General features: G+C 33.7%; 1 protein-coding gene across 1 annotated transcript; it reads left to right on the forward strand.

Moving 5' to 3' along the window:
• Positions 1–15293: 15293 nt before the first annotated feature.
• On the forward strand, positions 15294–15947 carry LOC110450075 (dexamethasone-induced Ras-related protein 1-like). The gene has a single exon (XM_021497319.1). It carries the CDS (start codon positions 15294–15296, stop codon positions 15945–15947), a length of 654 nt encoding a protein of 217 aa, XP_021352994.1.
• Positions 15948–16327: the final 380 nt, after the last annotated feature.

Genomic DNA, 16327 nt, shown 5'->3' on the forward strand with positions numbered 1-16327 from the left:
TTCGACAAGGTAACAAAATTGGTTCCATTTTTTGAAGAATTCGAATAGCATGTGGACAAACCATTACAGACGTGATGACAGTTGGAAAGAATATATATAGGCTCGCTTGTTATTCAATCCATTTGACTATAACATCTGTCAATAACATTTGTTGAAATGAAAAAAAAAGAAAAAAAGTGATGACAGTTGTATCTGCATAATAGTTGTGAACTGTGTTATAGTTTGTAATTGAAGATATTCGATTTTAAGCCTTCGTTCTAGATTTCATGATAAGCAGCTAGACTCTATCTTTTTAATACTTCAAGGATATGTTCAATATAAATATATCAAAATTGAATTTATGAATTCTGATGTTTAATTGGATATCTTTAAATATGACTTATTCAGTTATTGGGTTATCATATACGACGTAGGGTGGTCGGGTGGCGCAATGGATAACGCACTGGCCTTTCGCCAAGCGTCTTGGGTTCGATTCCCCGAACGTACGTCAAACGGTACGGGGTCACCTGCCCGATCACTTTCTCCAGGTACTCCGGTTTCCTCCCACATTACATTCTTTTATAAAATCACTCATATTTTTTATTGTAAATATCATATAGGGTATCTTCCTTTGACGCGTGGATATACATGTATTTAGTTGATAACGATTTTTTTTTATTAAGTTTATGTTTTCGTACTTTCGTAGTATCTCCAGTGAATATAAAAAGAAAATATTATTTTGTAATAAGATCGAATTGTCCCGGACGAAAGCGTTAGAAGGCACACTTGTTTAAATCGCAGACACCCCCCAGACATCCAACTCAACTTGTATTGGTCGCTTTCTTCCCGATTCAAGTATTTGTGAATTTGATGTTATAAATATTTGTATAGCCAATAGCATTACTTCCTTGTTTATGTCAATTTTCAATTCGTTGTTTGAACACGAGCCTACAGTTTGCACCGTATCTATGCATCATTGTGTATGAGAATGAAAGGTCGACATGAGTAGCAAGTAGTCAGATTGTATTACAGTTCGTGTTAAAAAAAGAAAAAATCGAAAAGATTTAAATGAGGTGTTTTGTGAAGGGAGAACGAGGGGTGAGGGTGGGGGTGGAGATATCTTATATACGATATAAGATATCTTATATAGTATATAAGATATCTCATATGCTATATAAGATATCTTATATATATTTTTTTGAAATGCAGGATCGACATTGCTCTTTGAATAAATGTTAAGTTGGCTTGCTATACAAAAAACGTGATTACTTGGTCACTTGCTAAGTCTATTTCATATTATTATATTATATTTTTCATAAGAGATACATACAGAATGACCAAAGAGATTGTACATGACAACATTCCCATAGTAAATGTATTAATGTTTCTTTTCCCTCACCACAGAATGTGCATCTTTCTGTTTCACTCAATTGACATTGCATTAATTTGGTATTAGTATATAGAATTCTATGAAAGAGTTTGAACTGAAAATTCTAAAGTTTGGTGTCATCTGTAATATATCTCGGAACTGAATAAAACTTACACCAGGATTCTGTGGGAATGTTTACATGCAAAATTTCCTGCCATGCATCCTGACTTTTCTTTGGTATTTCTGTGACTGATTTCAGCATTAATTTATAAAAATAGTGTGTAACCTTTTTCATGTTTCTTCAAATACTAAATAAATGTACATTGTTTTGCCTCAATTGATTCATTTCTTTGAAATAAAATAAGTTTCCATGACCTTTGTATTGCATTTAAAATTCCAAAAAATTCAATGAAATTAACAGCCATATAGAATTTCTAACAAAAATGTGTTAAAAAACTAAGATCCCCAATAAAAAAATCTTATTATCAATTTTAATGAAGTTATTATACCAGATCGGCTTAGAAGCAACAGTGTCTGGGGTTGTGGGGATTTCATCACCAGTTAACTCTGCCCATATAGTGAATATTTCTCTCCAAAAGATATTTAAGAATTTAGAAATTTTTCAAAGCCCTTCTTTTTTCATTTTAAAGACTTTATCACCCCCATATGGTTCAATTTTATCTAATATCAATATCAGTGTCTTCCAAGGTGAAGTATTTAATGGATCCAATATTTTTTAATCCAGCACATTTTTAAAGCAGGACAAAAAGATATAATGTGTGGTACACGTAAACATCCCTCATTCTAATCCCCATACATAATAGTACGTTTTACTTTGTCTACCTTTTCGTTCCATAAAAAAGTCAAAGAAATATTTCTGTAGCTCTTTGACCATTTCTAAGGGTGTGACTGGTAAGACAGTTAATGTTTGAATAAAAATGGACAGAGCTAAAGTTTTGATAACAGTTACTTTGCCAATATATGTAAGATTTCTGAATGACCAATTAGTTAGTAGCTTTTTGACAGTGACTAACTTTTGTCTGAAATTGTCTTCCAAAATATTTTCCAATGGACAATGATAAGTGATACTTAATAATTAAAATTTTTCTTGGTGATTCAAATTCAAATTCCTATCTGGAAGTATTTCCTCTCCACAACCCCGTTTTGCCCCAATCCAAATTGCCTGTGGGTTTTTTTCAATATTTATCTTAAGACCAGAAACATTACCAAAATCATCTAAAATTTCAAGAACAGAATTTAAGGAATATGGATCATCCGATATAGTAAAGGAAGTGTCATCTGCAAATTGCTTTATCAAGTATTCTGAATTATTAATTTTAATACCCTAAATATTAGGATTTATTTTTATTGCTGAACTTAACATTTCTACACATAGGATGAAGATATATCGACTAATAGGGTCGCCTTGTCTAACTCCACGGCAAACATTAAAAGAATTTCTCAAAATCTATAAGTAACAGGGATATTTTCTTTTTCAGTATTTTCTATTAAGTCATAAAGTAGCCTAGTGCATTCTCCAATATATCTTCCTTTAAGGAAGCCTTTTTTTGTGTTACACTTATAATACTGTTTAAAACTGTTTTAATTCTATTTGAAATAACTGAAGAAACATTTTTGTTGTCCACATTAAGTAAGGTAATAGGCCTCCTTTTTTTTTTTTTACATATAATTAAGATTTACTTTCTTTCGGAATACATGCAATCATACCTTGACGTTGTGTTATAGATAGAAGTCCCTCGCCATATGCTTGATTAAGTGAATTAATTAAAAACCTATTGATATCTGTCAAAAAAAACTTGAAAAATTCTGCAGTTAATCCATTTATTCCAGGAGATTTTTTATTGTTCATATTCTTTAGGGATTTAAGACATTCCTGGTAATTTATTTTTCCTTCTAACTGATGACTTTGTTCCAGGGACAGTTTATTTATAAAGGGATTGTCATTATTAAAAAAAGTCATTCGCTACATTATCATTTGTGTATGAGCTAGTATAGAGTGTCTGATAGATTTTTTCCGTTCTCCTAAAATGTCTTGTTTATCTGTTATTTCCTCACCAGTTTTTGTTATAAGCTTTGGAATTAACTTTTCTTGATAATGCCTTTTTTTAAATTGCAAAAAAAACCTGGGACTCCGTTCACCTTCAACTTTCCATCTTGCTTTTGCTATCAAAACAACTCCTTTAATCTTACTGTCTCTAATCAACTTTAACTGATTTTGAACTTCTTCAATAGCCCCCAACTGCCTATTTTCTTTCTACTGTAATTTTCCAGTTTTAATTCTAGATCGTTTTCTAATTTATCTCTTTTCCGGGTTTTTTATGATGAGTAAGAAATAGTTTTCCCTCTTATCATTAATTTTAAAGTCTCCCATAGCAATTTATCACTTATTAAAAAGGTAATAAGATTTATATCTTCCTCTTCAGGATTAGTAGCATATATATCTATAAAATCTCCAATACATATTTTGACAAGACCAACATAGACCAGATCATTTAACAAACTTTTATTAAACTTCCATGTTCCCTTTCCCTTTTGCTGGTCAATAAATTTGATAGATAAAGAAATTGGGGAGTGATCCGACCTATAACTTGCACCAATACCGGTTTTACATACTAAAGGATTTAAATCTGAAAATATTAAAAAAAAATCAAGTCTAGCTTGTTTTATCTGTGGACCATACCATGTAAAAAGATTTTTATCCTGATTTTGCTCCCTCCATATATCTATTAAATCAAATTTTTCCATTATTGAAATCATTTCCTTTTGATTAGCTTCATTATTCCTGTTAACGTAATTTTGTCCCTAAATGTAGATAAGAGTTTAAAACTGAAAGTATTATTAAAAAGAAAAGCCCTCCTCCCCCCCCCCCCCCGACTGTTTGATGTATAAGAATTAAACCAAGCTTCGTATCCCCATTCAAATTTCCAAAGGCCTTCTACTTCCTTCTTTGAATGTCTATCAATCAAAAAATTAAAATCATATTTATTTTTATATTTTTCAAAAATGTGCCTTCTCTTTATAGGATCAGAAGATACAACCCTACAATTTACACTACATATCTTAATCCATCACCAGTAACTTATAGCCACTAAAGTATATAAAAGTATGTTTTACATAAAATAAATACCTTACCGTGTAAATATTAGTTCGTAATCTGGGATGTAGAACATACATACAGCAACCTTTCACTAATATGACAAAATAATGAATGCAACCATTTTCATATTTCAAATGTACCCCTTCCCCCTTCCCCCCCCCCCCCCCGAAAAAAAACCAAGTAATAAAAATTTCAGAAAAAAAAAGAAAGCATGCATGTATTCCTGTCTCATTTGCACTAACCATTTTCCAGTTTAATATGGCTGCTACTCCCCTACTCCGGTGATTTTTTTTTTTAATTATAATCAAAAAATAAGGAATACATATATTTAATCTTGCACTTTTTGCACCCCCTCTCCTTTTACATCCCCTACCCTACACTGCCTCAAAGTATTTATTTTTCAATGTTCCTTAAACATTATTGGTTCTTTTAAATAAACAACTGTCAATCGAAGCTCAAGTATGTGAAAGGAATGCAAGTACTGTATGTAAATGAAACAATAAAAAAATATATATGTTTTTTTATAGAGACTTACTGTTGCCACATCTGATTCTTTGAAAGTTGACATATCAAGTGGGTCAAATGCATGAGTCATTTTTCCAAATTAAATCTACTATAAAGATACACTATTCATATACATGTACCTATATTTGTAGTATCAAGACATCATACTCACACCTTTCTAATTACATATTTTGTCTAAAATTATACCAACACATGATCGAAGATCTATACATTACATGTACACTCATATCCTTTTAGAAATAATTCAGGTCTTCATATATAATTTTGTTTTGTTTTTGCACAAACCTTGCCTGCCTGCATGCATGATACTTTTTGGTCAATGATACGCATAGCACATACATTTCAAAATATTTCAGCAAGAGACAAACGGTTTACTGTATTATGTGGGTTTTTTTTTAAATTTTAAAATGTATGCTTCAAAACCATGTTTGAAAAGAAAAACGCTTTAATTGTTTTTGAAGCAGCTATCAATCATTTTGATCGGAAACAATAAAAGTACTTATGAAACTAGCTATCTGATTCCACTATATTCAGAAAGTCAAGGTAGCGAGGTCTTACTTACATACTCTTAGCAAGAAGAAAGTATCGGCCACTTCCACTAATTGCAATATCAATACCATACAATTTGTCGTGCACTCATTCACATTTTGTCACCGACAGACAGAAGTGAGGGAATTGAGTAATACCGATACGCTGACAGTTGACTTGTTGATTAAATAATTTCCTCTGTTATATATCTGATAAAAAGTAAGATCTGAACATGATTGTTCCCGATGCATAGTGTATGTATTACACACAAATAATTGTTATTCGCAAAAACCCCCCACTTTTTAAGGTACGTCTAATTTCAAGTAAAAAATGCATTTGGTGTTAATAAAATTACATTTAAGTAGTGTAAAGCGACAATATTATCACGGAGACAAGTTAAAATAAAAATGTCGTTGAATGTTCAGGCAGTGGATGTTTTGAAAGGTCTAAAAAAAAAACGTAATCAGTCCTCTTTATTAGTTTTATTCACCTCAGGGTCAAAGGTCAAATAACATTTTCAGGATATTATTGTTCGGGCCGTAAATGTTTGAAACAATTAAGATATTTTGATTAAACTTGACATATACCTGCATCACCCACAGAAAATGTGCGGTGCACTAGAATCAGATCCCTTGACCCACTATATACAGAGTTATTGGCCTTTCTTTATTTCTGATACCGAAGTTTGTCCGGAAAATAAGTTCCATGCTATTTCGCCTACGTTGACCAAACTTACCATATTTATGTATCTTGGGAAGGCGGAATTTCTCGCAATAAAATCGGGCCTCGTGCACAACTTTATACAGAGTTATGGCCATTTGTTGATTTTTAATACCGAAGTTTGTCTATGGCATAACTTTCATGTTATTCCATCTACGTTGACCAAACCTGTTATATTTCTGTATCTTGGGAAGTTGAAGTGTCGCATACTAAAATCGGGTCTCGTGCCCAAATATATAAAGAGATATGGCCCTTTGTTATTTTTTTATACCAAAGTTTGTCTCTATAGTACCATGGCCCACTTGTATAAAACATCTCAACTCTTGAGATTTCCTCAAGTCTAAGATTTCCCATTGACAATACATTGCTTGAGATTTTCCTTAACTTTGAGATGTTTTATACAAGTGGGCCCATAGCTGCCGAAACTTAACCAAAATTGTTAAGACAATTTAGCATCAACCATAATCATTTAAAAGTTTAATGGTTGAGAGTTTACACACCTTATTTGATGAGACCTTTCCAATCTTCCAAAAATGCATATTGTCTAATAAGGGTAGACATATATGTTTTTGTTTAATTTATAATTTCATTTGGAAGAATTCTCAAGAAACATAAATTACAGTTGACAGAATTACACGATTTAGACTTATAACGTTTTATGACAACATTTGATATCATCTAGATTTTTGGAATCAGCTGATCTTTCATAAAAAGAAGATATATTTATTTATTGAATAATAAAGTTTATTGACGTCATTTAAATCGTTGTATTTATTTCAACTTACAATATTCTTAAATCTTTTCTTTTGATTGCGTATTTACGAAACAAGATAACAATGTGTGGGATATAGCCAAATCAGTTGGACTCGTTTTGGAACACTTGGTCTTACTCGCATTTCAGATCTTAATGGAGGTTTTATGTTATTTTTTGTCCTGTTTATATTTTCCGTAAATTTAGTTTTTTTTGTTTGACTTATGGTTTCTCTGATATTTCGATATCTCTTGTATTACATTGTTGTTGATGTTTCAAAACAATGAAATGACAATATAAAAACTAATGCAAGAATGAGCAATATTTCTTAAAATAAACTTAACATCACGTTTTTCTCATATCCCGGATGTCTAGAAATTATTTATTTATGTGTATTCTTAATTACATGTATGTAGAAATGCCGGATGTTGTTCTTTCTGACAACACGATCATAAAAAAGTTTTATAGTACATATGCACACTATAGCAGTATTTGATCACTTACTTATTCATGATCTGATGTACTAGGGGGTTTCTTCGTTTTTTATTTTTGGTCTGAGTTATATAAATGTCATGTATAAGTACGTAGCTACCCGATCACATTACAGATATAAGGTGAAACCTCTTGCAACTTCTGAGACGTGGTACCAGTCCTGTTAAAAATATATAAAAACACCTTCCTGGTGGCGTCATTGTCCGACCCGTATTAGGGTATAATATAACAATAAATAGTTACCATTATTATGGGGTTGGAGGTTTGGAGGGAGGGGGAGGGGGCAATTATAATTTATAAAATTATTATTTGCTAAATATCATGCATGTTTGTATTAGGTATTGTTGAAATGTCTATATATGCAATGTATGCATGTGTAGACATATGTGCGAGGTTTTGTATGAGTGTCTGTGTATATGTATTTACAAGGTTTTATTGTATCATATATGTCTTGTAAACTAGTTAAAAGCAAATAAATATATATATATATATACATGTATAACATGCATGTGTATACTTGTTTTACTCCACATACATAATCAAGTTCGAATAACGGTTTTTTCGACACTACGATATTGTCTTCTTTGGGTTTTTTTTGTTTGTTTGTCTTTGTTTATTTGTTTTTATAAAAAAACGTCAATGATGTTTTCAAAAATTGAAATAGCCGTCACAGTATAACTAAATGTAGTTTTAACGTCATTAAGACTGGAAGTGTTCCGTGTACAGTCGGCCCTGGTAAATGAAAGCCGCGTTTGTTATCAGTTCATGGGAGCGGTAAACGGCATGGTCAATACTTGACTGTTCTATAAAAATAGCATGAATGGTGTTTGCATCGATTCTATTTTGGGAAAAATACTTTGTCATCTGTTCTGAGAAACTGAAACACCATAACATTTTATTGATAACATTCCAAAGAAACAAAGTAACGACAGTTATGATATCAGCAATCTGTGTTTTACTTTAGCTGAATAATGCGATATGTGTTGTATTCTGCGAAAAGGGATGTGGGGATTTTCAAAGGCGATTCTGAGAAAGTGACTAAGCAATGACTTATAATGCATTCAAGCCCACTCTCCACAATAGATAACGTCGTGAAATAAATCGTTTATAAACGATGGTGTCTTAGTTGCACAACCTACTTCGTTCCCAGTAAGTAAATAAACTTGATTACAGGGAAGACCATTTACAATGCAAACGTAAATATTTGAACATGAGCAAGACATCCGACTAATTATTACCTACTCGTGTCGTAAACATCTTTAGATGTCAGATTTGAAACATTTTAATCCGTATCTGAAAAGAAATCCACGCACATGAATATCCTGGTAATATTGAAAATTAAATCCAAGAAAACCATAGGCGTATATATACATTTTTTTCATTACACCTCAAGAGTAAGTAAATGCATTACATATTGTAAACAAACGTATGAAACTTACTTCTGAAATTATTTAATTGGTCAAGAAAGGATTCATATAATTACAAAGTTTAGACAAATTATCCATAACAGAAAAAAAAGGATATAGGTTGTGACCTCGTGCCGTTATTCCGTTAATGAAACACTTTAACGATCCCCGCACCACTGCCATAATTTGTCACTAAGTGTGGGGGATTGTTTTTTCTTTCTTCTGCATGCCCATAGCTTAAGTAAATCTGTTTCAAAAAGAAAAACATAGCTTCTGGAACTTTTATGACAAATAATAAAGATGAAATAAACACATTTATCACATATTGTACTGTGTTATAGAGTCAATATACCCATGTCATATTTTGCTTTTTAACCCATGTAATATGACCTATCGGCCCTGTGTTTGGTTGTAAGTTTCAATTGTTTCAATTGGGAAGTCACGCCTAGAACAAGTAAATGACGTCACAGAATTATGCATTGGAGTCAAAATGGCGACTTTCTACAAAGTCGCATGAAAATTGTCGTTTTATACGAATAAATGCCACAAATCTTGATTATGTGATAAAAAGGATCTTACACTCGTTTTCATTTCATATTTAATTTATGAAACTCGTCATGAATTTTCCGTTTTAGTGAGCCTTTACAATTAAATATACTTTAACTATGGACCTCATATTGTTATACTATCGCTCGGACCGATTGAGCTACCTGATCAGCTGAGGTGTCCTGGCCAAACTGGACGAGCGCTCAACATTTAAGCTATACGTAAGGTGTTGCAAAGCAAGGCGCTAGGGAATAAAATGTAGTTAGAATTAGAAAGAAAGAAAGATAAAGATCCCAAATATTGCAATGGGCGCAGCAGATTTACTTTGGTAGCTTTTGTGTCCCCAAGTAGAGGACACCAAAGCAAGTCCCCAATTCTACAGGGGGTTCAAAATTAGTCGCCTCCTACGATACATGCAGTGGGCAACAGAAGGTGTATTCTTTTCCCGACCCCCCACATGCAGAGTAGAAGATGATCGAAGTGAACGTAAATGTTACTTGTACAAAAAACTGATAAAATGTATTTCATGCTTGCTATAGAATTATTCTCTACATTTTAATTATAAACTGGCTTACTCTGTTTTATTAAAATGAAGTTAGAAATATACTTTTGTTGGTAAATGTTTCTGTAATAGTTAATTGACAAAAGTATAAAATCAAAGCGATTGTCGAATCATTGATTCGTCAAGGTCTTTAATCTTAATTATTACAAGTGTGCTGAACAGTAAAAGAGAGCTAACTCTGACGTTCATATGCATCACCAAGTCCGATAACTGTTTGTCCCTGCAGGTAGGGCGTAAGAATTGTACCTGCTGCCCCCATTGCATGATCTTAAGCGGCGACTTAATTTGGGATCTTAACTTTTCTCCTTTTTATTTTAACAACTTTCTTCTTCCTAATGTCTCCCTTGACAATGCCTCACTTTTGGTCTTTTGTTGAGCGTTCGCCCCTGTGAGGAAGGCTGTGGGTTCTGTCCCCCGGCCGAGGCATACCAGAGTCTGTAAAAGTGGTAGTTTCTACTCCTGCTTAACGTTCAACAATTTAGGAGTGGGATGACTGGTTCGCCCGCTGTCAGTATAATGTGACCGGGTGGGATGTTCTGCTGGGTGTCTTCGGCAGTATGTTTCAGTGAGGTAGCACTATAAAGTCGGCATCAGTTCCGTGCTATCACAAGCAGACAAACACGAACATATCGCAGCCTCCCAAAACACACACGCATACATTACACGCATGCATCTTGCACACAGGGGAGGTCGTCCTTAAATGACCATAGTTGTTCATAGTACGTTAAACAATACTAAACAAAACCAAACCGATAACTGTTGTAAATTTTAAATTTGAACTACAGGGCTAATCAATTATCAACATAATACAACACATGCCCCCGACATAAAAAGACGAACGAACTGTACTGGAATTAACGAGATAAAAAGCCGTATGAACGAGATTAAAAGTTAACAACTTACAAAAAGTAAACCTGCATGGCGTTATTTAAGCAATAAACTGCATAGATGTGGCAGACCAACTAGTACAACTGCCACATGTGTCAGACAAGTTAGCGCACCATGATAGGTTTGTCTGTGACACATTGGTGAGTATCTGGAAGTGGTATTTTGAACACAGAGAAAATAAACAGTTGTACAAATGAAGCTACATTGTACGGGAGAGTTTTTACTTATGCTGATTTAGCTGTTGCCAAGACGGGTACGTAAGGAGAATTAAACTAAAACAAAATTCAAGAAGGAGAGGAAAGAAAGAGAACACCGGCGTGTCTACAAAACCGTTACCTACACTGAAAATCGATCAAGTTAGTGCAAAATATGAGCAAATGGGTAAAACCCACGGCAATACTTGAAAACGTATCAGAAGAATAGGATCGACGTAGACAAGGACAACAACAACCTAAATATATGATGCTTTTATTGTTTTAAAATGTTTTGGTTCACATATTCTATACTAAAATATACCTTAATCTAGCACGGACTGAACCATAATGAAAACAAGAAACTTTTCTCAAAGACAGGAAAACAATTGGAATTAAGATCGGGGAATGTGAACTATTTTGCTTAAAATGAAGTAGATGTATAAGCCTGTAACCATACCTGACTATCGAAAAAATAAAGATTTCTTTTTTATCAGATATTATCTAGCAACATACAGAGTATCTTAATATTATTTTCGCGTTGAATATATCAACGCGTAAAAGTCTATTAAAGATCATATATAGATTATAGCAGATAGTAATAGAAGATAACTTCTATTATTTTATCGAAGCAAACACACTTTTTTTCTAGTTGCTGGAAAACTGAATTACTCGGAAGTGAATCGGATGTAATACCACTTAAAAATCTAAACAAAAGAAAACGACTTATAAGCTGACAACTCATTAAGTAGCACTGGTAAAGGCAGTGCCGAACGTTCGGTTACCTTTTTAATTAATAAAGCAATGATTCATATTTCTCATCATGATTTTAGTATTTGAGGGGAAAAGGGTGTTATGTTTATTTCCGCTTCTAGACTTTGTCGACGTCATGCATAAAGGGATAATTAAACAACATCTAGTATTCATTTCAAAGCTGATAACTATTCCTGATCCAAGGGAAGCAACTTATTTTTTCATGAAAATAAATCCGTTCGTGTTTACCCTTTCAAACCTTCAGTAGAATGCTGTGTTGCTTTTGTTTCTCTTTTTTTTATGGTGAGGTAGCAAAAATTGTTTTTGCTGTAATTAATATTACACACAATTTTACATAATTTAACATTCCACACAATCTCATTTAATTAAACATTAAAACATAACACACAATCTTACAGTGTACTGTGTTGCTCTTTTAACAATAGGCGTAAAAACATTTTTGTCCTCAAAGCGTCTATCAATTTCTGATCTTCTGAGACAATGGACAATGGAGCGAACCTTAATGTTCGTTTATCATTTTTTATTCTTTTTCCCATGTTGCTACAAAAATAATCTAAAATACCAACCGAGGAAGGAACTTAATCGAACGGAAACTATATATGCATCCTATCAATATATTTATATTTGTCTGCGTTCAAATTAACACGTCCAGATACTCACTAATCCCGGACCAAGGTTTGAATGTTGATTTTGTTCAATTTGAGGGTGCTGATTAAAATGGGCTGGGGTGAACCTCGTGAAAATATGGGCTAACTTGGTCAGACGCGAAAATTCAAAATGGCCGCCACATTGCGTCCAGTAAAACAAATTAAAACCAAACCAAACCAATCATATGATTATGGCTGATGCGAGTACGTTTAACACGAAATAAACAAAATCATTGACCAAACATTTCATACAATGGTTGTTTTTATCTAGTTTACAATAGTTAAAGATGAACACTTTGCATCAAAATCATTAAGGGAGTCTCTCTGGTCTATTCCTTTGCAGTCAGCTGGCGGTTTATCTGATTTTTGGCAGCAAAATAAAAAAATAAATCGTTCTTACATTTTATCGAGTTATTATGCTAATAAATGAAATCCCTGTCCCTCAAAACATATATTTAGACCCAAAAATCATGTAAAACGGACATCTAGATATAGTTATGTATTTGTATGATATACTGGACGCCAGGTGGCGGCCATTTTGAATTTTCGCGTCTGACCGAGTTAGCCCACATTTGCACGAGGTTCATCCAAGCTCATGGAACTATACTAAATGTAAAAGTGTCGAGCAGCGACATATACAGTGTGGATAATCATTTCTCTCAAACACATTGGCCAGATCCTATACTCGTAACCAATCATCAGAAACTCATGTAGACTGGTTATCCGGTGAATAGCAATTTCTAAATATAGCCTAAATGGAAATTACCCGCAATCTGCCGTAGCGCATGCGCAGTTAGACCGGCAGGTGATCTGTCAGATGACAACAGAAGATGGCTGATGGAGAACGCTTTGCCTCTTCTACTACAGTTCAAAAAACAGTCGAGAGTCAAGATAACGATGCTGTCAAAAAGGCCAAAGAACACGGAGTTAAAGAACCTTGCGATGTCTTCAAAAGCTATGATGCCGAACTGTTGGATTCATCCCTGGCTAAATTTTACAAGGTTGGCTCGTTACAGCAAAGATGAACTATACACTAAGTCCACTCTCACGTCTATAAGGCATAGATTGAATACATATTTGCAGGAATTTGACATCATCAGCGGTATAGAATTTCCAACGTCAAACCGAACGTTCCAAGCCATGTACATGGAACTCAAAAGGCAATGTCTATGCAGAATTGAGCATCACCCATATATCGAAATTTAATTGTTGAAGCATATAATAAAACAGTTATGGGCTTTGTGCTGGTAAATATCTTGTGTTATTATTTTTTCATATTATTTTCGACATATGTTTGGCCAGGGGTGCATCACGTGTCCACCGATAAAAACCGATATTGACTTGGAGCGTGTGATTTTTGTTGAAGGACTGGGTGTTTCTAAAAATAGAATTATGACGTGTCTCCAAACAACGCGCCATCCCGCTTCTGATGCTTTTTTGTCGTGTTCTTTTTTCAAATTACTTACTGTACTGTTTTGAAAATAATAAAACAATTGTTGCTTTTAACTTCGGTCGATACCTGTATTTATCGACCCGAGAAAAGAAAATTAACCTTGGACTGCGTACTCGGTCATTATATCTTTTCTCGGGTTGATAAATCCAGATATCGACCTCAGTCAAAGACTATAAAAGAATAATATGAACATGAAAAAAGTAATACAGTATTTACCTCGGCTTCGCCTCGGTCGATATCACTTTTTTAGATTCATATCACATCATATTCACCTGTACAAAAGTCCATTTTGTATAAAATATATTACTCAAGTGTCACATATTGACCAACATGTAAAAAAAAGTTAAATGAACATACAAACTGGAACAATATCCAGTCAAAGTTAATCGACTTATGAGACACAAAAAGGCAATAATATCAATTAAAAAGTTTCACTATATGTAAAGAAAATCCAATATTTTTCAGTTTGATTTAGCTTATTATAAGCAATTTCAACACATACATGAAAGTAATAACATATACCTGCTTCACTATCGTCAGCGAGAAAACCGCTATAACACTTTATCAATCGTTATATAAGTGATGGTAAAATGTCACATAATCACAAATGCTGATAACTTACCTTGCATTCTGTACGACATGTATAGTTTCCTACGCTTAATGGTCAGTTCTTTACTGTATATCAGTTCGAGCTATTTTTTCCCCAGAATAAACCGGGGACAGGTGTTTTGAAAATGGGTAATAATACCAATTATAATATATGGGTTCATGTATTGTAGAAATCACACCTAGTTTACTCTATTGGTGGGTTTACATAGAGATACCGAGACTGGCAGTGTTACCACTGGATCACTGACATGCCAATTTAAATTTCGCCGGTTAGTTTTTGTCTGCAAGTCACCGACAAATTGGGGTGGGGGGTCCTTTGTATAATATGTGAATTTGTAGTATTTCGTGAATCGTTACTGCGGCCAGAAATTCTCCAAGTCTACAGTGTAATTTGCTGTTTGTGTTATTTTGTTATGAATCTTTAACTAATGCATTCTTACGCATTGCATCTTCAAATATCGTAGAAATGAAGAGGTATTTCAAAATATAATTGATGTGTTCTTCAATTTGTAAAGTACATATGTTCAAATATATTAGACGCAAATGACAGATCAAACACAAATATTACGAGTTAATCTTTATTTCATGCAAGTTTACAGTATTACTAAGTGTGACTTGTACTTATGTACCTAGAATGCTCGATTTGGCGTCTCCTCTGTAAGTGCTAATTGAATGCTGCTATATAAATACAGAAGCTGCTTGAATGTGGCGTGTTTAAATTTTACCTCGTCGACGATGGCACACAAACAGTTGGTCGTAGTTCTGGGAAGCGGCAGTGTTGGGAAAACAAGCATACTGCACAAGTACCTAAACGGAACGTTTTCTCACAAATACACACAGACAGTTGAAGACGTGTACTCTACTGACGTTTGTATTGATGGCGAACGAATTATGATTGAGTTCTTAGACACATCAGGATCTATTGAATTTCCTGCTATGAGGCGGCTAGCGATACAGAAGGCGAACGCTTTTGTGCTGGTGTTTGCTCTCGATAGGGAGGAATCGTTTGCCGAGGTGAAACGAACATGGAGGGAGATCAAGGCTTCTAGAAACGACCAGAAAGATACACCTTGTATCGTGATAGGAAACAAGCTGGACAGGGAAAACTACCGAGAGGTGGAATATTTTGAAGCACTGAACTGGGTTGACAACAATGGTTTGGAAGGAATGATGCAAGAGGTATCTTCGAAGACAGGAGCAAATTTTGACAACGTTTTTGCAAAATTATTCAAACAGATACATGTCTGCAAAGCATATCAACAAATTGCACTCAATACTCAGTCACGCAAGAACATACGTATTAAAAAACGTGACAACATTGCCACTACAAGCCACATAACAAGATCGGGTTGTTGCTTTGCTTTTGGAAAAAGGAAAGAAACTTCATAAGATTGGTGGTTAATGCAGCAATTTTCCAAAGTGCTACACTGTAAATATAATCAGTGTCGTCATCATGGTTATCCTCTGAGAAAAAAATCAAAAAGTGACTTGTCGTGAAGTTTATGTTAAATATATCGTATTTTATTTCATTTTTTGTACATAATGTAACTCAAAATGTTGAACAGGACTAAACGAGCATTTGATATATTTGAACATCATATTCATTTCAAACTAATTTAAATTATGGATTGTACATTTTATGCATATATACTCAAATAAAAAAAATACAAACTGTTACATTGGATATCGAATTGTTTGTTATTCACATTTCCTAATCAATATGAAAGGTACAGTATCTTATATAAATTAGATAATACTCAGCATTATTG

This window comes from Mizuhopecten yessoensis, unplaced genomic scaffold (genome assembly GCF_002113885.1).
Source record: "Mizuhopecten yessoensis strain PY_sf001 unplaced genomic scaffold, ASM211388v2 scaffold4947, whole genome shotgun sequence".
Taxonomy (NCBI): Eukaryota; Metazoa; Mollusca; class Bivalvia; order Pectinida; family Pectinidae; genus Mizuhopecten; species Mizuhopecten yessoensis.

Bases quoted from the DNA above. Each gene is read 5' to 3' on its own strand.
- LOC110450075 (XM_021497319.1), top strand. From the start codon at position 15,294: ATGGCACACAAACAGTTGGTCGTAGTTCTGGGAAGCGGCAGTGTTGGG.